This window comes from Pelodiscus sinensis, chromosome 16 (genome assembly GCF_049634645.1).
Source record: "Pelodiscus sinensis isolate JC-2024 chromosome 16, ASM4963464v1, whole genome shotgun sequence".
In the NCBI taxonomy this organism is placed as follows: domain Eukaryota; kingdom Metazoa; phylum Chordata; order Testudines; family Trionychidae; genus Pelodiscus; species Pelodiscus sinensis.
Genome location: NC_134726.1, coordinates 20466557 through 20490680, shown reverse-complemented (window position 1 = coordinate 20490680; position 24124 = coordinate 20466557). Strand labels below are relative to the sequence as shown.

Sequence of the window (24124 nt, the reverse complement as noted above, 5' to 3'; positions counted from 1 at the left end):
AGCAGGTTTTGTGCAACACAGTAGCATTAAGCAAACTAATGTCTACTGATGCAGCATAATGGCAAGAACTAGAGCTGTGGTTTTAACTTTTACCTTTTTAGGCCAGGATAAGAAAGGATAGGTGGATTTTAAATAGCCTGCTCCTCTAATCAGCAGTTATTTCTGGAATAATTGGACTTCTCTTTATGAACAGAAAAAGACAATACAGTAGTTGAGGATGTATATGGAGAAGTAAGAAACAAAAGCTCTGACTGGTATAAGTTCCAAAACTGCTCTGATAGATACAAGTTCAATCCTGGAATTTAATTCTTGAAAATGGAATTTATGATTCTCATGCAATGTAAGTTAGTGTTCTGAATTATTATTAATTATTTGTATTAACATAGCACCTAAAAGCCCTTGTCATGAATTAGGATTGTCTTGTGGTAGGTGCTGTACAAATACAGAACAAAAATATGACCCCTGCACTCAAAGTGCTTATGGTCTATGCATTAGGCCTGGGTTGTATTAGAAAATTCTGGATCAGAAAATTCACACCCTTGTGTGCTGTAGTTAAGCTGACCTAAACGCCCCCTCCCCCAGTGTAAACAGCACTAGATCAGTGGAAAAATTCTTCATTGACCTAGCTACTACTTCCTGGGGAGGTAGATTATTTTCCTTGATGAGAGAATCCCTCTCTTTGAGGTAAGTAGTGTCTACACTGAAGTGCTGTAGTGGTAGTGGAAAAGGGCATACTCCTGAGAGATGTAGCTATGCTGATACAAGCCAATGTAAGAGTTTTAGCTATGTGAGTGAATAGACAAAGCTGTATCCTGGATATCGTATAGAAAGAATTAGCAAGACTTATACATAGACTTGATGTGAGGACCTAGAGAGAGATCCAAGATAATGACATGCAGGTTACTGTCCTGAGTGACAGGAAGGAAGGTGGTGTCATTCATTGTGCTTGAGAAAGGAGGTAGTGAGGAGGGTTTGATGGAAAAGATTAACAGCTCTGCTGTAACTTTATGCAACTTGAGTGACAGTCAGCCACAAGGAGATGTTGGAGTGTGCCTGCGATTTTTGTTTGGACAGAAGGAGACATATCTGACAAGAAAATGTAGATGGTTGTTTAATTTGTCTCTTTGGATTGTAGCAGGTTAATAGGTAGCAGATTTAAAACAAACAAAAGGAAGTACTTCTTTACGCAATACACATTCAACTTATGGAACTCCTTGCCAGAGGAGAACTAGATTAAATTCATGGAGGGATAGGTTCATCAGTGGCTACTAGCCAGGGTGGGGAGGAATGGTGTCCTTAGCCCCTGTTTGTCATAAGCTGGGAATGAGTGATACAGGAGGGCTCACTTGATGATTACCTTTTCTGTCCATTCCCTTTGGGGGCATCTGGTATTGGTTGCTGTCAGACGCTGGGCTAGATGGACCTTTGGTCTAACTCAGTATGGCTGTTCTAACGTTCTTATTTTCTTGTTGCATTTCCTAGAGATAAGGTGTAAAACTATGGTCACCAACCCATCGATTGGAAGGGCTTGACGGGTCGATCGCGAGGCTTTCGGGGACCCCCCATTTCCTCCTACCCCCAAGAAGCCCCACTACCTACCTCCAGTGACAATGGAGGTAGTGCTGGCTTCCTGCGGGGTGGACGGAAGTCCAGCAGTTGCATGCCACTTCCAGGGTTTCTGGAAGTGCACTGGCTGCTCCCCATCTCCTGGTCTGTTGTGTGCTGGGAACTTGCTCCGCGGGGGGAGGGGGTAGGAGTTCCGGGGGGAGGTGCGCGCTGGAGCTTCCTTCCTCTGCGGGGTGGGGGGGGGGCGGGGAGGAGTCCTGGGAGGAGGCGCATGCTGGGGCTTCCCTCCTCGACAGGGGGGAGTCCCCAGAGGAGGTACTCACCGGAGCTTCCCTCCTTTGCGGGGGGAGGTGCATGCTGAGGACTCCCTGCCCCAACCAACACCCTGTCCCCTGTTCCCACTGGTACTCTGCCTCCATCCCAGCACCTTGTCCCCTGTCCCCACTGGCACCCTGTCCCCTGCCACAGAACCCTGTCCCTGCCTCAGCACCCACTAGCACCCTGCCCCCACTGGAAATCTACCCCCACTGGCACCCTGCTCCCACTGGCACCCTGCCCCAGTACCCACTAGCACCCTTCCCCAGTACCATGTCCCCTGCTCCCACCAGCACAGTTGGGGCCACATTAGTGAGGCTTTGGGGGGTTTGGAGCAGTTGGTTTTTTGCATCTCACTTGTGTGGCCCCAACTGACTTTTCTGTGGGTCAGAGACCCCTGACTCAAAACAGGTTCCCTGCCCTTCTCATAAATAAAAACAACGCTGAAACTTTTTGTTTGACATATTTTATTTAAAAATGAAGGTTGTCCAACAAACCCCCAATTGGGGCCAAGCCCCCATCTGGCTGCAGCATCATAATACTCCTGCCCCCCCTCTCCCCAGACCCTAGATCTGAGCCCATCATACATTGGAACCCCCTGTTTTGAGCCTCTCACATCCCCAAACTCCTGCACCCCCACATCCTCAGTCTTCTGCCACAACACTCCTACACCATCCACACACCACAAATCTATGTTCTGAACCCATCATACTCCTAACCTCCCTGCCCCGAGCCCCTCACATCTCCGAACCCAAACTCCTGCATCCTCATATCCACAAGCCTGTGGCTTGCTCAATACCCCAACCTTCCACCTGACCCCAACACTCCCCAGCCTGGAGCCCTCTCCCTGAGCCAGCGTCCCCTTCTCCACCTCTTCCTGCATCCAAATTCCCTCACAGAGCTTGCACCTCTCACTCCTTCCCACACCCAAATCCCTCATTCCCACCCCAGAGCTCACACATCCTGTCTCAACCCAGTGACGGTACGGCTAGACTGCAGGAGTTTTTCCAGGATTCCAGAGGTATCCCGGAAAAATTCTTCCGTATCCAGGGATGTGTTTGTTCTTCAGCTTTTTTTAGCAGAAGAGCAAACATGCTCTTTCGGTAACCCTTGTATTTCTTGTTCCACGAGGAATAAGAGGGCTTCCGAAAGAAGGGGTTTTTCTGACATTTGGCTCAGTGTACACAGGCCAAATACTGGAAAAACCTCTTCTTACAGAAGAATAAAAAAAAAAGTGGCAGTGTAGCCGTACTCTTGAGTGTGTATAAGGGCTGGGGATAGTAAGTGATGGAGAGGAGGAGACCAGAGAGGGCCAGGCTTCAAGGAAGGGGTGTGGTCTTGGGAGAAGGATGGGGCGGTAGATCTTGGCTTGTTCTGACAATGAAAAGTGATCTTGAGCATAAAAAGGTTGGAGACCGCTGGTGTAGAAAAAGAGAAGAGAAGGGGCTGAGTACAGAATCCTATGGAACTCCCACAGAAAATTGTACAGATGATGCAGAGGATTTACCAAGAGACCTGCTGAATTACCAGTTAGAGATAGGAGGAACATTACGAGAGGGCAGAAGCATAAGAGACAAGGGTTTCAAGAAAAGCTTGGTTGACCATGTAGAAGGTGGCTTACAGGACAAGAAGGATAAAGATGAAGTACTGGTTCTAAACTTTGATTAGGAAGAGGTTGTTGGAGATTTTGGCGAGAATTATTTCACTGGAGTGCAAAGGACTGAAGCCAGATTGGAGAGGGTCCAGGATGGAATTGGAGAAAAGAAAACAGTTGTAAACAGCATATTCAATGAACTTACAGATAGGTGGTAGAAGGGGTGACAGTTGGAGAGGCTAATGGGGTGAAAGGTTTTTTGTTGTTTTTTGTTTTGTTTTGTTTTTTTAAAGAAAAACTAAAGAAGTAGCTCTCAACCAATCCAGACTACTGTATCCCTTTTAGGAGTATGACTTGTCTTGCATACCCCCCAGTTTCAGCTCACTTAAAAATTATTTGCTTATAAAATCAGACCTAAAATACAGAAGTGACACAGCATGCTAATGATTGACAAATTACTTACTTTCATTTTTTGTTATAAAATAAAATAAAATCAATTGGAATATATATGTTGTGCTTGCATTTCACTGTATTGTACATAGACAAGTATTAATCAGTCATTATATGAAATTTTAGTTTGTACTGACAGGGCATGTAGAATCCCATTATTATTAATATTAACTGATTAAACTATATGTTTAACCCACAAACGCACTGTATTGTGGATAGAGGGCTGCTCTAGCTGGGCTGGGCACCAGTTACCCCCGGTAAGTATGACAGTAAGGCAATGCTTACTGGGTAACTTGTTAACCCTTTACATCCTTAGTACTGACTTTGCTAGTGCTTTCAGTGCAGTCTGTTGTAAAACTAGGCAAATGTCTAAACGAGTTGGTGTACCCTCTGGAAGATGTCTGAGTACCCCCAGTGGACTAGAGTATGTTTTTATTGTGAGGGGACGAGTGAGAGGAGGGTGACAGGTTGAGAAGAGGAAATAAGGGAACAAGAGTGCATGTGAGGAGATCAGGAGATGGCATGGGATTGGTTTACTGAGGCTTAGAGAAGAAGAGCAGACTAACTTCTGTATTTCCAACAGGAGAGAAACAGAGATCTATAGGAGCAGATTGGGAAAAGAAGGAAGTCTAGGGGAGAGGGAAAAGTCATTTTGGCTATGTTAAGTTTTTCTTCGAATTCTGCAACATCCTGTGCAGAGAGGGAAAGGGAGATGGGAAGAGAGGAGGGTTTGAGCAGTGTGTGTAAGATGTTAAAAAGATGGCTGGGCTGGAGGACGTGACCAGTGTTCCCTCTAATTTTTTCCATCCATGTGCAGGATAAATTTTATGTGCACTGAGGCATATGTGGATCTGCATCACCTGTAGAAACACATGCTGACAACTGTGAAAAATCTGCTAATCAGCTAGCCGGCATTTGAATCTCTTTTTGGTGGCTGCCCAAGTGCACCGCTTACACAGAACAATGAACAGAACATTCAGTTAAGTTGGAGAAGTAGAATTGCTTGGGAAGGTGGCAGAAGTGAAGAAGGAGAGAATGCATTTGTAGTGAAGGAAGTTAACCTGTGATCCTCAGCTATATAAGAGCAGGTGCAGAAGGAAGTAGATGTTGTGGCTGAGCCAAGGCTGCAAATTGACAGGATGAATCTTGCCAAAGAATCAAAATGTGGAGGGGAATGAAGCCTGGAGAGAATTGTCCATCACATTCTTCTGCTCTACTCTGTGCTTATTAGGCCTCAGCTGGAATGCTGTGTCCAGTTCTGGGTACCACTTTTCAGGTAAGATGTGGACAAATTGGAGAAGGTCCAGAGAAGAGCAATAAAATGATTAAAGGTCTAGAAAACATGACCTATGAGGGAAGACTGAAGAATTTGGATTTTTAGTTTGGAAAAGAGAAGACTGAGAAGGGATCTAACATTTTAGATATCTGAAAGCTGTTACAAGGAGGATGGAAAGAAAATTATTCTCCTCTGATAAGACAAAAAGCAATGTGCAAAAATTGCACAAGGGAGGTTAAGGTTGGACAGTAGGAAAAAGTTCCCAATGGTCAGGGTTCTGGAGCACTGGAATAAATTACCTAGGAAGGGTGTGGAATATCATTGGAGATTTTTAAGTGCAGGTTGGACAAACACCTATCAGGGATGGTCTAGATACTGCTTTATCTTGCTCTTGTCTGGCCCCCTTTCCATCCCGCCACCTGTGCTGTTGCCTTCCTATCAGAGGCAGCAGTGGGGGTGGGGTGTGGGGAGCCAGCTCCATGGGAGCTGCTACTCATAGGCAGCTAGCTTAAAAAAGCCAGCTTCCCGCATTTGTCGGCTCCCGCCTGCCCTGCCCTCCCCACCCACTGGGCTGCTACTTCTGTAGGAGGCAGCAGCTGGGGAGGGGGGCAGGCCACTTGGCAAGAGCTGATATGCATGGGGAGATGGCTCTGTTAGCTCTCAATGCGTGTCAGCTCCGTGGAGCCATGCCGTCTCCTTGTTGCCTCCCAACCCGTTCAGTTGGTTAAATGCAGCGCTAATGCTGTGTTTAACCATTTAACGAGGGATGGGTGATAGGTCTGGAGTAGCCCTTCACCCGCAGCAGGTTGCTCCCTGGGTACCAGTTAATCATTACATGATTACCCATTAATAGGGCTTGACAAACCACAGAATCTACTCACCTGTGGTGAGTAGATTTTAGCCGCACGCCCTGATTACCAGCGGCGCGCACATGTGCAATACGGCTCTTGCGCATGCACAGTGTGGGGCTGGCGAGCGGCTTTTGTCGCTGTTTGTCAAGCCCTGCCCATTAAAATCCCTAGTGGCTATGCCGGCAAATTTCTTTTATATAGGCAAGGAAGCCCGTCTTCTAGCTGTCCTAAAAATGTGCAAGTTTTAGCTCCACCCAGCTATTGTAACAGGTTATTTTATCAATATAATCATCTAGGAGGAAAGAAACAAATCTCTTTGTAAGGTCACTGACCCTCTGGTCCTTCACAGGTTGATGTTGTTCCTCATTCATAATGGTTTCAGAGGTAGTTGTGTTAGTTTGTTTCAGCAAAAATAACAAGGAGTCTGGTGTCACCTTAAAGACTGACAAATTTATTATGGCATAAGCTCAGTCATGAATTTGTGGAATTAGAACATAATGACTCCTTATGACAAGGGATGTTAAAATACATATATTTGTGTAAATTAAGGGTGTAATAGTGTAGTCGATTAAGCAATAGCTTTTATGTTAATTCTATAGGTTATGTGCATCCCCCTACCCGCTGGTAAATTTTTTTAGCAGGCTGGCCAGCAGCCAGGCTTAGTTCTGTCTTGCAACTGGTCCAGGACCTATCCCTGATGCGGCTCTGCATTTAAAGTGTTTTAGGAGCTGGGCAGGCAGCCCAGCTCAGTTCTGGCTCACACTGCGCCTGGGAGCTCAGACCCACCACTAGATAGGGACTGCTGCCATCCCACGCTGCTGCCACTATATCAGAGGCAGCAATGCAGGGTGGTAGGCAGCTGATCCGTGAGGGGAGTTGGTTTTTAAACTGGCTCCCCTTGCGGACTAGCTGTCGCCTGGCATCCCATGCTGCTGCCTCTGATACAGAGGTGGCAGGGGGCTCCTCAGGAGTGAGGCTGGAGTGCACTGGCCACTGACCCCGCTCCTGGGGACACTAGGATAGTCAATTAACTGATAAGAATTCATGAGATTACTTGACTATTCAAAATACAGGACTATGTAGCACTTTAAAGACTAACAAGATAGTTTATTAGATGATGAGCTTTCGTGGGCCAAACCCACTTCCTCAGATCAAATAGTGGAAGAAAATAGTCACAACCATATATACCAAAGGATACAATTAAAAAAATGAACACATATGAAAAGGACAAATCAAATTTCAGAACAGAAGGGGGATGCGGGGTGGGGGGGGAGGTAAATGTCTGTGAGCTAATGGTATTAGAGGTGATAATTGGGGAGGCTATCTTACCCAATTATCACCTCTAATACCATTAGCTCACATACATTTACTTTCCCCTCCCCCCCCCCACATTCCCCTTCTGTTCTGAAATTTAATTTGTCCTTTTCATATGTGTTCATTTTTTTTTTAATTGTATCCTTTGGTATATATGGTTGGGACTATTTTCTTCTACTATTTGATCTGAGGAAGTGGGTCTGGCCCACGAAAGCTCATCATCTAATAAACCATCTTGTTAGTCTTTAAAGTGCTACATAGTCCTGTATTTTGTTTCAGCTACACCAGACTAACAAGGCTACATTTCTATCACTTGACTATTCAATTAACTGATATTTAACATCCCTTGTGTAAATGTGTAACCACTGAAATTGTTAGCATTTAGTCATTTACTTGGGGGGAGGGCAAGGAGATTTTAAGACAGCTCCCTGAAAGTCCTGGTTCCCGTCTTCCCTTGCTGCTGCCTCTGACAGAGAGGCAGCAGCAGAGGGGGCAGGTGGCTCCCCATGTGTACCGGCTTCCCCCCATCCCTCCCCCCCCACTGAGGGCTCTGATACAAAGGCAGCAGTCGGGGGGAGGGGCAGTTGACACATGGGGAGCTGACTTGAAAGCAGACTCCTCGCATGTATCGGCCCCCCACTCTTCCAACCCCCAGCTGCTTCTGATACATTGGCAGCAGGGAGTGTGTGCACACGTGTAACCATGCTGGTTAGCCAATAAGCCCAGGTTTATCGGTTAACCATTTACATGAATACACATTGACATCCCTACTTTTGATTGGAAATTAATAAACTCCTTTTCCAAAGAAATTTCTGCCTGTCTCCTTACTTATGTGAGTACAGTAACTTTTGCAACCATTCAGTGACTATTTGAGTGTTTACTAAACTGGACTGTTCCCTTTTTAATAGGTGAGGAAAGAGTTCAGAATGGTGTTTTTGTGAGTGTGAGTTTCACAATGTAAAAGTGCAGCACTGAAACAAGCACAGTATGGGCAAGAAAATTGTTCAGTAGACAACTTTGGTGATTTCCTTTCTCTTCTGTTACCAGATAGTGTTTCTAGCCATAATCTTCTGTATTCTTTGTCTATTCTTAGTCATAAGTTTATCATATAGAAACAAAAACTTGAAAGTATTTAATTCACACTGCCTTGTGGAAGTGCATCTAGCACCTTATTGGGTAGTTATGGTTATCCACCTTCATTTGGTTTCTTTCTTTTCATTCCAACTGAACAATTTTTATTCTCATCTTGTATTTGTGACTGAGCTGGGGTACTGACATCATTGCATAATGGTTTGGTTAGCACACAGTGTGTGTGTGTTCTCTTATGCAGTCATGTCAAAATACGAGAGTGATTGTAAAATTGGCCTTCCACAAGACTTTGATAAGGCATTAACAGAGTTGTGTTCATTACTCAAACTTACCTGCCTGACACAAACTAGTCAAAATATAAGTACACTAAGAATGTTAACAAGCGATTAATTTGCTAGTCAAGTAGTCGAGGGAATTTCCATCGACTATTTGACTAGTTGATAGGCACTTCCGCATTATGCCTTTGAAATGTACAAGAGCCCCAGCAGGAGCTCTCGTGCATTTCAAAGTGGAAGGCCCCCTAGGGATGTTAAGTATTGATTAATTTACTAGTTGAGTAGTTGATGGAATTTCCATTGACTACTTGACTAGCTGTTACAGAAGGGCGCTTAAAGTGCTCACTTCCAGCTCAGGCTGCGTCTGAGCACAACTCCTGGCTGCCACTCTGCAGTCTTAAAGGGACAGAGGGGAGCAGCATGCAAAGATGCTAGGCACCACCCGCGTCGAGTCTGGTAGCTGCAGAAGAGAGCCTTTTGAGAAGGGCTTCACTGTGCTGCTGTTCTCCCAACTTGAGGGGAGGAGGAGCAGCAGTGCACCGAGTTACTTCTTCCCTCTGCCAAACCACATGTGTTCCTGGATCAGGGTCATCCGAAGAATGGAGGTTCAGGTATATTACCTTATGCACAAGAAAAATAACAATCTCAAAATATAGTCATGAGCATGGCTCGACAAACTATAGAATCTACTCGCCCATGGCAAGTAGATTTCAGCTGCGTGCCCCATTTACCGGTGGCGCACACATGCACAATGCAGCTCTTGCACATGCGCAGTACGGGACTGGCGAGTGGCTTTCACCGCTGTTTGTCAAGCCCTGGTCATGAGTTTAGAAAGGCAGTAATACAAGTCTTACAGCTCACAATCAGATTACCCCAATGGCCTGTATGTGGCTCATGTGCTGCAGATTGCCACCATTGATCCAAGTGGAGCTGGAGTATGTTATGGCTATATGTGGCACAAAATTGCTTGGAATGGGGGGGTAAGAGGAGATGCACAATAAGCTTCATCTGCTATTTAATACTGTACCATATGGTATAGTAGTGAATAACTGTAGTTGAGATGTGTGGACATCTACTGCACTGCCTCCACTTAGCTCTGAGGAGCAAAGTCCTTTACTCCAGGTTTGACTGTTGACCTAAATCATAGCCCTAAGGGAATACTGTAGCTTATTCCTAAAAAAAAAAAAAAAAAAGTGGCATCAATTGCTTAACAAAATAATTGAATTTTTTGGGGTGCAGTACCTCAGGGAACTTTGTATGATAGGAACACTTTCTGTATTCACAGAGGTTTTTGTCATGAAGTAGTAAACATTTGTCTTTAGTGTATTGATTGGGATACTTCTCTATTTAATTCTGCAAACTGGGGACAAAATTGTAATCTGAGGTAGATGATGGAAATTCAGAAAAGTTTGTTCTCTTTTTTTAAAAAAGAAAAAAAAATCCCCAATAATATACTTAGTGGCTTTTCACCTGTAAATTACTTGACAAGCACTAGCTCTCAGGATAGTTACTCTATTTTGTAGATCTGGAAGCTGATCTTTGAGCCCATCAGGTCTTTAAGAAATGACTGAAGAAATAAGCCACATAATACTTCTTGGTTTGCTGCAAAGTAAATTTGATTCTACTATTTCTGAATTTGCCTCTTGGCTTTTACCACAATGGACTTTTTTGTTTTGTTTTTTTATTGGAAAACTATTGAGGGTTTATAGTTTTTTTTCTCTCCTGATTTTTTTCAAAGTTTATATTTAAGAATAGCAAAATTAGACTGTCATTTTTAAATTGATTTTTATTAAATATAAATAAAGCTCACAATAAGTATGGGAGATCTTTAGGGTTTGCTGGACAGCCTCTGTGAATAAATTTCAGCAAAGTAAATTCAGGTATCATTCAGAGTGTTCTATAAAAATCATTTTTTTGGATATCATTTTATTGGGTTTAACCTCAAATCTCTAAACCTTTTTATAAGGATTCATCTAAAGGAGTCTGATTTTATTTAACTTAAGGTACTGGACTTGGTTATGCAAAATCCAATAACTTTAGAATATTAACTAAAGTTACAGCATTCAAAATCAGATTAACTTGATATTTATGGGGAGAAAATGATCATCGAGGTTTCAGTTTTTCACTCCCTCCCGTCTCTTTCATTATAAATTTATTTAACATGGCCAACAAATATATTTAACATACAGGCAGTCCCCGACTTACGCGGATCCGACTTACGTCAGATCGGCAGTTATGAACGGGGCTTTTCTTGCCCCGGAGGACACGGACTGCGGGACCTCGCAGTCCCGCTGCCCATGTACTCCGGGGCGAGAAAAGCTGCTCCGCGTCTCCCTGGTCTGCAGACCAGGAAGACGCGGAGCAAAGCCACGGAGGGGCTCGGGCATCCGGGCAGCCCAGGCGTGCCTGGGCTGTCCCGCCGCCAGCTTCCCCCGAGGCTTTGCAAAGCCGTGGAGGGGCTGGGGCTGCGGGGCAGCCCGGGCGTGCCTGGGCTGTCCCGCCGCCGGCTTCCCCCGAGGCTTTCCCCCGCGGAGGGGCTGGGGCTTTGCAAAGCCTCGGGGGAAGCCGGCGGCGGGACAGCCCAGGTGCGCCTGGGCTGTCCCGCTGCGGGCGTGCTCCAAGGCTTTGCTCCCCGTCTCCCTGCAGACCAGGGAGACGGGGAGCAAAGCCAGACAGCTCAAGCGTGCCCGGGCTGTCCTGCTGCGGGCATGCTCCGTGGCTTTGCTCCCCGTCTCACTGGTCTGACCAGCAGACCAGGGAGATGGGGAGCAAAGCCTCGGAGCACGCCAGCAGTGGGACAGCGCGGCGCGCCTGGACTGTCCCACTGCCCGCGTGCTCTGCGGCTTTGCTCCGCGTCTCCCAGGTCAGCAGACCAGGGAGACGGAGCAAAGCCGTGGAGGACTTGGGCCGCCACCCCCCGTCTCCCTGGTCTCCTGGGGTGGGGGGGGGGGTGCAGCTAGTGCCCCCCCCCCCAGCAGACCAGGCTTTTCTTGCCTACCCCTGGGGTAGAGCAGCTGGGGGCTGCCGGGTTGCTCCAGTAGCGCCGAGGAGCCACGCTATTGGAGCAACCCAGCAGCACCCCAGCTGCTCTGCCCCAGGCGTCCCCAAGTCAGCCGCTGCTGAAACTGACCAGCGGCTGACTACAGGAAGCCCGAGGCAGAGTTGCTCTGCCCCAGGGTTCCTGGAATCAGCTGCTGATCAGTTTCAGCAGCAGCTGACTTGGGGACGCCTGGGTTTCTTAAGTTGAATCCGTATGTAAGTCAGAACTGGCATCCAGATTCAGCCGCGGTTGAAACTGATCAGTTTCAGCAGCGGCTGACGCCAGTTCCGACTTACATACAGATTCAACTTAAGAACAAACCTACAGTCCCTATGTTGTACGTAACCCGGGGACTGCCTGTATACCCAACAAACTTAATGACAGTAGTGCACCTTTATAATCTTTCCCAGTTTCTTGCTATATAGGTACCTTATGTACTCTAAATGGTTTCTAATATTAAATTTGCTGCTTGCTATACTTCTGCACTATACTTGAGAGAGTTTTATTGTTGACTGAAACTATTCAGTACAATTCATATTGCATAATTATTTTGAAACACATCAGTGTGATAGTTTTATTATGATTTGTTTTTTTAAAAATGTCATATTGCAAAGGAATTGTCTGATGTCATTTGTAACTTCCTGACCCTTAAAATGGATGAGAACTCTTACTTTGCAGCTTTAATTCTCCCACGGTCACTTTTCCTTTAAATCTCATCTGGGTAATAAGCAGCTCATCACAAACAATACTACTTACAGAGAGGAATTATTTTGGAGCAGTTTTTAAGTTTCTTTACAGTTAAGAGCATATGCTCTACCTGATTTTTCTCTTTGTCCATCCTTTTTTTCTTGCTAAAAGCCAAATTGAGCTTTAACGTTCCATTCAATCATACAGTCCAGCCAATTCTGAGTACTTGACCAGATATGTCCTGCAGCAAGGTATTGACACAATAGAACACATTACCTTTGTGTTCTGTTACTGTGGTTACTCAGTTCTGATTCAAGGCATAACTTTAAGGTGCTTGCTTCTTCTAAAAGTAGCTAGAGTATACAGTATAACCTCATTCACTATTGAATTGTTTTTAAATGCGACTTGTATTCATAAATGTGAACCCATCTATTAGTATACTCTTACAGATGAAAATAATTTTCTTTTTGTAGACCTGACAGTGCATCAGCTGAACAAGACAATTTAAAATACTCTGCATCCAGAGACCGGGGCAGTTCTGCCTCCTATGGATTACAACCCTCAAATTCAGCTGTGGTGTCCCGTCAAAGACACGATGATATCAGAGTCCACACTGACATACAGAATGAAGAAAAAGGTATATGGGTTGCTATTTCATGTGTAAAGCATTAGGTGATATTTAAAAAAAAAAAAAAAAACTCTGAAAGGCAGCACATTTAAAACTAATAAAAAGGATTGTTTTTATATAATCTGTGGAACTCATTGCCACAAGATATCACTGAGGCTCAAACATAACAAGTTTTAAAAAAAAAAAGATAAATATTGTATGTGGTTATTGAGAAAAATCCAGAGTTGCATTATACCGAATAAAAATAGAAGGCCTTTATTTGAAATACCTGGTACTAGTTGCTGATAGCCGTAGATTATTGAACTAAATGGACCATTGTTCTGATCTGTTATGCGAACCACTATTTTTCTAGTGATCATAATAGTGGATTTGAAATATGCTCCTGGAATATCATCTGAATTTTGCAGCTTGCTGTAATCTTGAGTAAATGGTTTTAATTTCTTTCTACCTCAACTTACCTTTTCAAATAAAATTGGTGTGATATTAATCTGTCCTAAAGTATTATGCAATTGGTTAGTAAGGCATTTTATGGTCATTGGAGAAAGTATAAAGTATGTTGCTTTATATACAGCCGGTCCCCGAGTTGCAAATGGTCGACTTACGACCATTCGCAGTTACGACCAAAACTGTCGTAAATGGCGGACTCCGAGTTACGAACACGATCCATGCTTACGAACAGCGTGGTCACGTGTAACTCATTGGGGTCCGACTTATGAACAAACTGAGTTAAGACCAATTGCTTGGTCCGTAACCGGTTCGTAAGTCAGAGAGAGGCTGTATAGCTATAAGTGACATTGTCTACTTCAACTTTATAGCTGTTTTCTGGTTGTTTCTGTAGGTTCTAATAGATTGTCTACTAGAGTTAAATTTCAATTAATCAGCTAATCTAGTAGTTGATGGAATTTCCATCAACTACTTGATAAGTGGGGGGAGAGGGGCTCACTATTCCCACTGTGCCTCTGCCTTTGAAATGTAAATAGAGCTGCTTAGGGCTCTTGCTACATTTCAAAGGCAGAGGCGCAGGGCGGAAGCCTGACAGGGAAGGCAGAGGCACAGCAGGGAAACCAGGATAAGTGGGGACTGTTCTTGCTACCTTTCAAAAGCAGAAGGCAGCTTCTGGGACTAGGCATGAGCTGGGACAGCTGAGTCCGCTGCTGCGCCTCTGCCTCACATAGAGACAATATTGCGGGGGGGGGGGGGGGGGATGACACCGGCTTTTAAACTGGCTCCTGCTCCAAGGGGAGCGACTAGTCAAGTAGTGACTCAACTACCCTATAAGCATATGCTTATCAGGTAGTCGACTACTCAACTAGTCGCTTACATCCCTATTGTCTACATAGCACAGCAGCATGCACTAGAGTAGTTTGAATTCTAAAACCCATCAGTGTTGTGGATTAACTAGCAGGCATAGATTCCACTCGTGTGCACTAAAGACTTTGTAGTAGGAAGGGGTATGAGTTAGGAAAAATAGTCATTGACTTATCTAACTTCTTTCTTTGTGAAATGCTCTACTGTGGAAATGACCAAATACATTGTTTTGGGAAATCGGGCTTGGGAAGTATTTGGTTTCACTAGACTTAAAAGTGAAGGTACCTTCACTTTCTTATCCACATTAGGAACTTAATGTTTTATTATAAGAATTGCTGTCTAGTTTTGTTTTTGGCGCTCGCCCCTGCACTAGTGGTGTTTTGGGGTATGTTTACATTAGGGATGCAAAAGGTTTCCCAGTAAGCATCACCCTTAACAGAAGATGCTTACGATTCTGATTAACTGGTTGAGGCTGGAACAGCTCGTGGCTGCTGCAGGCAGGAGGCTGCGCCAACCCTGCAGGGCTTGCTACGGTCAAGGGCACTCCAGCCTTAATCAGTTAACCAGTTAAACATCATGTTTCACCGGGTAAGTAATTAAACAGATTTTTACAACCTCTCATGGCCCATGCTGCCGCTGGACTAAGGGTACAGCCTGCCCTTGCTGCTGCACTAGCTCCTCAGGGCTCTCTAGATGCCACCAGCCCTGTTGCTGCTAGGGATGGAGCACCACAGCTGGAGCGCTGCAGCTGGGGCGGAGCTCCACAGCCACCTGGTTCTGGAGCCAGGGTTAGGGCTTGAGCCAGGGAGCTCTGGCCCCAGCAGAGGCCAGAGCTCCCTGCCGTACTGGCCTCCGCTGGGGCCAAAGCTCCCTGCTGTGCTGCCTGTCCACACAGCCCCTCCTCTGACACTAGGCTCCTGGCTGAGCCGCCAGACCTCCCTGTTCCTAGGTTTTGTGGTCCAGGAACATCTGTGGCCTATGCCAGATTACGGATGTTGCTGGACCATGGAGTCCCAGTTAAGGGAGGTACAACCTGTAGCCTGTTCTATAGACAGATAATTGTCACAAATAGCTTGTTTCTTCACAATTCTGACTCTTGTCATTGGAAGTCCATTGCTAGAATGTTTCAACCCTGTAACAAGAGAGTTGAGGATCACATACGCTACTCTTGAGCAATAGTCCAGGAGGTAGCTTTTGGTAAGCAGAAAGGAGTATATTTCCCCTTTTCCTCTGTTACAGGCAGCTAGGTAGCATTTAATTTGATTTGAGGATATTGAAAGTTCATTCCATAACCTTTCACAGCAGCTAGTTACCCCTCCCCCCCCATGTGCTGCCTGAATTTCCAGTGTTGCACAGAATGTTGTCTGCATGTTTCTGCTAAAATAAACAACGCTGAAATATTAACATAGTGAATTATTCTGGGGCTGAGAGGGAAGGTGCTGTGATGGAGTTGGTGAGCCTCCCCAATGCAGACCCTGGTTGTCTCCTTAACCTTTCCCATTGTCAGGCACAGTTGCCTCATTCCCATGTATCCCTGCACTCTACTCAGCTACCCCACCTGCTCCTGTCCCCATGTGTGTCTGCACCCTACTCTCATTCAGCCTCTGGCTTAGTATTATCACCCCACTATCTTCTGTGCTTTTCCACCAATCTGTCCCTCCTACTAGCCCTTCTGAATCCAAGGAGCTCTATGTGCCATGCCCTTTCCTCCCCTCCTGTTCCTCCTCCCATATCTTGCTCCTCTTTACTTGTATAACATGGATATTTTGAAAGGTGGACATTTAAAAGTGGCTTCAGTTTGGTGTGAATTCAGATGTTACCTGACACCTTCAATTAAATAACCTGCTTTTAGTCTTGAATTTTAGTGTGGTACATTATCCTCTAACCATAATAATTATTATAAATATAACAATTTAAGTATTGTTGTTGCCATGTTGGTCCCACAATATGAAACAGACAAGGTAATATGTTGTTAGGTCAACTTTTGTTGGTGAAAGAGACAAAATTTTATTCAGATCTGGGGAAGGTTCTCAGTGTCACAACTAAATAGAAGGTTAGGTCTGAGGAGTTAAGAGATCATTTAAAACTAAGTGGCCAGTTAACACCAAGAGAACATCTACAGGGCTCGCATTATAGCATGGCCACAGCAGTGCTGTGATGTGGGAACAGGAGTCATGCTTTATGGCCTGGGGAGACCTCTCCCAGGATGTGATGAAACAAAAATCCCCACCTGGAACAGCAGCACCACAGTAGCACAGCTCCTGGCAATAAAATGCTATCCATACTGGCAGTTTTCAGTGCTAAAACTTTTGTTGCTCAGGGGTGTGTGGGGGTTTTTCTGCACCTCTGAATGACTAACATTTTAGTGTTGAAAATAGCAGTGTAGACACAGCATTAGAGTCCTATGACAAAGAAGGGTTACTAGTTTATAGATTGTTGTAATGAGTCATAAATCCAGTGGGGAGATATCTGTAGGTTTTTGCACCTGTTTTTATTTCTCTTCAAACTGCCTTTATCAAACAAGGAAATTCTACTAGAGTGGAATGTTGCTGTACTCATGGCAAAAAGGCCTTGGTGACACACGTTTTTTTGTTTGAGCTGAAAAAATAGACGTGTTGTAGATCAAAAAAAATTAATAATAAAAGATGATCCTTTATCATAATTTTCTAGATCATTACATAATATACTGTACATAATTTCAATTGTAAGGATGTTACAGGTCTGTTTAACATCTCAGCTGCACTACTTTAGGAGAAAAGACTTACAATTGCTTTTTGGACTCACTTCATCTCAACTTCTCAACATCATTGGGACTTCAGTTTTTAAATTTCCTAAGTCCTGCAGTCTTAAAAGACATCCCTTTTCCAAGTGCCGTAGCTTGGGGTGGACAGTAATTTTTGCCCGTAGTTCAGGGGTGGGCAATCATTTTTTAAGTGGGGCCACTTCACAAATTTCTGAAGTGATACCAGGCTGCCCCAGAAGGGGCGGGACCTTGGGCAGAAAGGGTGGGGCCAGGAGACTTCCTGTGCTTCCCTGCCCATGGATCCTGATTAGCCTGGATGTGATGGAGCATGTGAAGTCTTTGTCCCCCACCCCTTGGTGGCTAAAGAGAACTGCCAGCTGTTTTGAACAGCTGACAGTTCACTTTAGTTGCCGCGCACCCCTAGTGGTAAGAAGAGACTGCGTACTCCCAGGCTAATCAGGGCCTGAGGGTGGGGGAGTATGTGAAGTCTTTACTCCCTGCCCCAACCATGCAAGACGCGCACAGTGTCTAGAGGGAACTGCCAACAGCTGGCAGTTACTGCTGGTGCATCGGGCCCCTGGTGGGGGGAGGTAACTTGGCGTGCTCTCCCATCCCCAGGTCTCAATTTGGCCTGGGGGTAGGGGAGCAGTAGAGCGGCTGCAGGCCAGATCAATCATCTTGGCAAGCCAGATTTAGCCTGCAGAGGCTGTCTTGCCCACCCTGGTGCTAGATGATGGAATCCCTAATGGTCATATTCCTTTTTCATCTTCCTTATCTTGTTAGGTAGTTGAGCTTGTGGAAATGGTATTGCTGAGAGAGGGCCTATCAATTCTAGGTGACAAGATGGAGTTTGTAAAAGCAGCAAGGAGTCCTGTGGCACCTTATAGACTAACTGAAGTGTTGGAGCATAAGCTTTCATGGGCAAAGACCCACTTTGTCAGATGCATGTAGTGGAAATTTCCAGAGGCAGGTATAAATATGCAGGCCAGAATCAAGCTGGAGATGATGACATCCATCTCGTCATCTCCAGCTTGATTCTGGCCTGCATATTTATACCTGCCTCTGGAAATTTCCACTACATGCATCTGAGGAAGTGTGTCTTTGCCCACAAAAGCTTATGCTCCAACACTTCAGTTAGTCTATAAGGTGCCACAGGACTCCTCGCCGCTTTTGCAGATTCAGACTAACACCCCTCTGAAGATGGAGTTCTTCTCTCATTGACTGTATGTTAAAAGGCTTGCCAGTCAAAGTATTTTGAAGGCTCAATAGACTATTTTTTGCCCTGCAGTCCTGTGGAGAGCTGGGCAGAGGGAAGTCCAGCAAACAAAGTGATACAGCAAACATGATGGAACAGAAGGTTTCTTCCATTTGCTATGTACATTCTTAGAGAACTGGTTCTTTCATGGAGACAGTGGTATTTGGTTGTCATAGGGGAGTATGAACACCCCTGCGTTGTGCAAGTAACATGAGGAGATTCTTTCTTTTGGGTTGGCTGGTTAGTGGTGAATCAGAATCGAATTAACTTCCAGGTCTTTTTATAGATTGGAAATATGCAAACTTTTAAGGAACATGATCCATTAGGAAAGAATGTGTTAAATCCTAAAAAATTTGTTGAACTAAGGCAATGACAGCATTTTAGGTTCTATTTTACTATTAGTGGAAGTGTTCCCAATTTAAATATATGGCATGCACTTAAAATAGACCAGTGATTCTCAAACTTTTATATTGGTGACTCCTTTCACATAGCTGGCAGATAAGTGCAACCATTGCCCTTTTAAATTAAAAACATATTAAAAACATATTTTACACTGTTATAAATGCTGGATGTGAAGCATTGTTTGGGGATGGATGCTGACCGCTTATGATCTCTTGAGGGGTCATGACACCCAGTTCAAGAACCCATGGAATAAACTATTCCATATCTTTAAAGTGTTTTTTCCAAATAATGGACCTGTTAGTACCCCAGATAAGTGTGAGGATATTAATTGATAAATGCTTAAAAGGGACATTGTCAATCTTAAAAATCGCATTTCTATCTGGAATGGAACAAGTTATTCTTACAAATAACGCCTAGCATCTCTATAATTAAGGCTAGAGAACTTTCTCAGTTTTTCTCACTTATTTCCCAGAACGCACAAGGTAATATTTGCAGGTTAATAGCAGTAGCAGATCTGGAACTAGAAGTAATTAGGCAGCAAGGAACAGATGAACAGAGGATGAGTGGAACTTAAGCATGTCTACAGTCAGGCCCACCAAGAAGACCTTTCTAAATCTTAAGTAAGAGCAAAAATCCCTTAATCTTTTAAAAGGGATTTTAAAAAAATATCAAACATACGGTAGTGGAAGCTTTGTTTCCTGGCACTCATGGGGAATGGGGTGTGCTAGTTAATTGAATGAGCCAGATAATAAAACGTATTGCTCTTCCTCCGCTCCCTCCCGGCTTGTAGCACCTGAAGGCAGGCAGAGGAGGAAGGAGGCACCTGCTGATGTCAGCAGACAGTGCCAGCTGTCCTTTGACATCGCCAGCTGTCCTAAGCTCTTCAACAGCCAGCTGGATAGGTGGGAGTCAGGCACGTGCACCTGAAGAAACAGCGGTATTGTGGAAGGGGGCAATGCTGGTTAACAAAGCTTTCTGGTTAACAGCTTGCCGGATAACAAAGCTTTCCCTGAATTTTTAAAATCTAATGCTTTAAAATTAATTAAAATTTCAAATTGACAATGTCCCTTTGAGCAAAAGACCCAGGAACTCAAAGGAACTAGTAAAGCACTTGTGCATATAAAAGTCTAAAATTAAACCAAATCACAAATTAAATTATTACTAGGCTGAAATGGAAATTAAAATTGAAACATTTTATAACCTGATACAAAAGAGAGAGATCAGGAACATTCTGATTTCAAACCAATTTTTTTCCCAGGTGGCTACAATGTCAATGGAGGATCTGGGGAAAATACTTATGGTCGGAAGTCGTTGGGGCAAGAGCTGAGAGTTAACAATGTGACCAACTCTGATTTTACCAGTGTTCAGCATGGGAATCGTGCTTTAGCCACAAAAGACATGAGGAAATCACAGGGTAAGAATAAAATTATTTTAAAGTGTACAACTAATTTCCAAAGATAGGTTGACTGTGAATGTTTGGGTAAAATATGCTATTTGAAAACAATATTTTGATTATATTGTTACGTGGATAGAAAAAGAGCATTAAAATATGACTCTCTAGTTTGACAACTTAGTTTGTTCTCTAAAGAGAGAAGTGTGGTCTGCTTAGTGATAAGAGCAAGATGGGAATCAGTCATGGGCTCTGCTCCCACTGGACCAGAAGCTTACTATGGGACATTGAACAGATCTTCAGCCTTATTTTGTATAATATTTTCAATTTGAATTGCACTTGCATGAAACAGGATTTGTGTTAATTAGTTATTCCAACAGGTGGTGATTGTAATTAATTAGTAGTTCTTAGAGGCTTCCGCCAACATTTACTGTGTTATGCAATTTGTAAACAAATAGTAACAAACTGTCCTTGTTCCAAATAGTTTTGTCTATTTTACACCAGACAGACACAGAGTAGGAGAGAAGAATAATCTATATTTTACAGATTGGAAAACTGAGACAGACACATCAGATTTTGTGGCAGGCCAGGAATTAAACCTAGACCACTCGAGTCCCAACCTACTTCCTTAACAATAAGAATGTCTTGCCTTTCTGATCTCTTCAGATGAGCCATAAACCATGTGAAGCAGATGAATGACTACTAGCTATCCTGGTTTTTAGTCTATAGTAACAGAATTTGGTGGTGAGGAGGAATATTTTTCAGTATTAGCAGAATATTCTTAATATTATATATGTTTCCCTTGAGCTGACGATCTCTAATTTGCTTCTTAAAATGAAAAAATTACAGTCTGTAGAGCATAAAATTTAAAAGTAGCCACTTGTGACTAGTACAAATCTGTTCATATTTGATCTGTCTTTGGATCGAATCATTTGAGGGCATCTTTTTAGTTGTGGAGAGTTCACTAATGTAATTGGTGGTTTAGTCTCTTAGCAAGTTATGTTGAAATTTGATGACTTTGACACACAATTTGGTTGCAGCAGGATTTTATTTTTAATTTCTTTGTTTGCCATGATTTAAAAACTGCAAAGAAACCACATTTAGAATATGGACGTTCTTAGTGTGAGGGATAATTAGCATGTTGCAGAAACTTCCCTATTTTGCAAACTGAATGTCTTTTGCAGATGTTCTCTGTTTAGTGCTTTGTTTTGCATGAGTTCATTAATGTTACTTTGGGTGTCTGTTTTGTCCTGTTAGTCTCAACATCTTATGTAATAAAGGTCAATATTTAATTTATTAATCAAATTGAAATAAACCTGCTTTTACCACAATTCTAAGCTGGATGACTTTTTCATGGAAAAATGAAGTATGTCTATGCAAACCAGCAAATTTTGTCTTTTTTACAGTTTCATATTGTAGTTTTGTTAAGTATATAAAATAGTACAGTTGTATATTAATGGAGAAATAAATGTACAGTTAGTGCTCGGAAGAGATTAAAAACAAAAGGATAGACACACAAGATGAGACACAAAGAGATGAAGATTTAACTACTACAGGTTTTATTTCCGTTAGTTTTAAATCTGCAAGTTAAAACTGAAGAGTCTTATTCAAGAAGTTTCTAAATTACTTGCTTAAAAGCCCTTTTATTTGTAATGCTATTAGTTTTGGCTCCTAACTATAATATAAATAGTATGGAGTGCATTTCAGCAAAATAATTTCTCTTTGAGGCTCTGCTAACCTGTTGCTCTGCTACCCGAATGCTACAGAAAAATGGCAAACAAGGCAAAAGAAAACTTAAGGCAGAACTACTCATCCTGTTCCTCTCCTTTCTTCCAGCGTGGGTCCGAGATTGGTGATTTTCTATTTTCAGATTAATCACTGCAGTGCACTTGCATCATACTCTCCTATCTTTGTAGCTCAGCCATGTATGGAACATTGGCAGGTAATCTTTGCAGAGCAGCTGCCACATATGTCCAGCAGCCAAAGGCTTCTCAAATTAGGGTGATCGCCTTGTGGTCAGGGATTTCAATTCCTAGAGTGGGAACTTCATGGAAGAAATTCCAGCTATTGCCTCAGTGACACCAGTGGTTGACTGTGGTTCTTTCAGCACTCCTCACGGGATGGATGATGTGCCTTCCCATTTCTTAAGAGTATGGCATCCAGATAAGCCAAGAGAAAAGGAGAATGAAGTCCATCTTTATGGGAGTGTAGTTATCAATAAGTTTGAGTGTATATTGTGCTCAGTCCCAGTGAGGATATTATAGTGAGGAAATAACATACTCTGTAGGCGTTTGTGAAATTCTTTGCACTTTTGTGGATAGACATACTGGCTAGAAACAAGATGTACATTAACTTGTGTCAAGTTTTCCTTGCCATTTCTCTTTCATGCTAAAGATGCCCAATCACCCATACAGTAAGAGTTCTTCAGAGCTTTAAGACTCTGAACTAGTGGCTGATAAGGAACAGATTGTCAAATGCCTTTACATGTTTTTTTAAACCAGGCAAGGCAGATAACCAATTGATACCTGTCTGGAAGGTTGGAAAGCACCCTTTCCAAACACAGGAATACAAGGAGCCTACATTTGCCTTTAAGCAGAGGAAGAAAAACTATTGCCCATCTGAACTCCCTCATTTGAGAGAATACTATCCCAGTTGGCTGGTTAAGCAAAGAATGGATGAATTTTATGGATTGAGATTGCCCCCTCCTGTCTCCTCTTTTAGTAATATTGGCCATCTTTGGATAGATCTAACGACTTCCAAGCAAACCTACAATTATTCTCTGTATTTACCTGCTAGATTGAAATGGGGAGCAGTAGCCACTTGTAGTTAGGAGCAAGGGAGCCCTTGTTCACTATTACCTTTTTCTAAAGAACTAGAGATTCTGCTGAAGATCAGAAGAATAGTCTTTCTTATCATGCAAACCTGATGTAGGATACCATGTTTTTGGGGGATCAACAAGTCTCTAAGAAATAATCTGTCTGTTCAACACAAGAAGAACCTGCTAGTAGGGATGTAAGAGTGTAGCTGTTTAAACAGATAACCGATAAGATCGTGCTTGTCAGTTATCCAAATGGCTACATGCTGCTCCCATGGAGTTGCCTGCCATCCTGTACTGCTGCCTTTGCTACGAAGACAGCAGCATGGGGTGACAAGTGGGAGTCAGCATGCATGGGGAGCCGGCAACTGGGGAGCTGGCTGCTGCCTCACGTGTAAGTGTAAGTACTGAAATTTGTGTTCAAACACCAGAGTAAGGTCAGATAAAATCATCCATAATTCATGTAAATTTGCACAAGTGTGGGATTTTCACCAGCATGATATGGATAAACATAAACTTTTATGGAGTTCATGTTCCCTCTATCCTTGTTTGTCCTCCTAGTAATAAAACTATGATCTTCCTTCGATCCCTATGTCATGATAGATTTGAAAGCAGAATCTTACTTCTGATAGATTGGTAGTTCATTTCCCTCAGTGGTTTTCTCTGACAAAAGTATTTACTGAAAATTCAGTTAGATTTCCCTGAATTTTCAGGGTGTATTTTATTTATCAAAGTCTTTTTCACCTCTTCATGACCTGACTTTTATAATGAGGGATCTCTGGGGAAATGCAAAATAAATCTGACAAATTTTAGACAACTGCAGGGTCATCAAGAGTCCTGAAGATAGTAGTTTAACCATCTTATTTAGGGCTCCAAATCAACTATCAATAATACTATCATGGACCAGGGGATGGTACATCTCAAATCAAGTTAGTGAATGATCAATTTACTACATAACCAATGAACAATCTAAAACTTATGTGGAGTCTATAACCAGAAAACATTTGGATGAAAAGACTTGCATGTAGTAGTCTCTCTCTCTCTCTCTCTCTCTCTCTCTCTCTCTCTCTCTCTCTCTCTCTTTCATTCATTCATTCATTCATTCATTCATTCATTCATTCATTCA

At 43.3% G+C, this 24124-nt stretch overlaps 1 protein-coding gene across 2 annotated transcripts in view; it reads left to right on the top strand.

Annotated features, from left to right (window-relative positions):
* The window catches only part of SMG1 (SMG1 nonsense mediated mRNA decay associated PI3K related kinase), a 145162-nt gene that overhangs the window by 5057 nt on the left and 115981 nt on the right, over positions 1 to 24124 (top strand). For both annotated transcript variants that reach the window (XM_075899384.1, XM_075899383.1), the window contains exons 2-3: positions 12931 to 13094; positions 20052 to 20207. In XM_075899384.1, coding sequence (XP_075755499.1) covers positions 12931 to 13094; positions 20052 to 20207 — 320 coding nt within the window. The remainder of the gene's footprint in view (positions 1 to 12930; positions 13095 to 20051; positions 20208 to 24124) is intronic.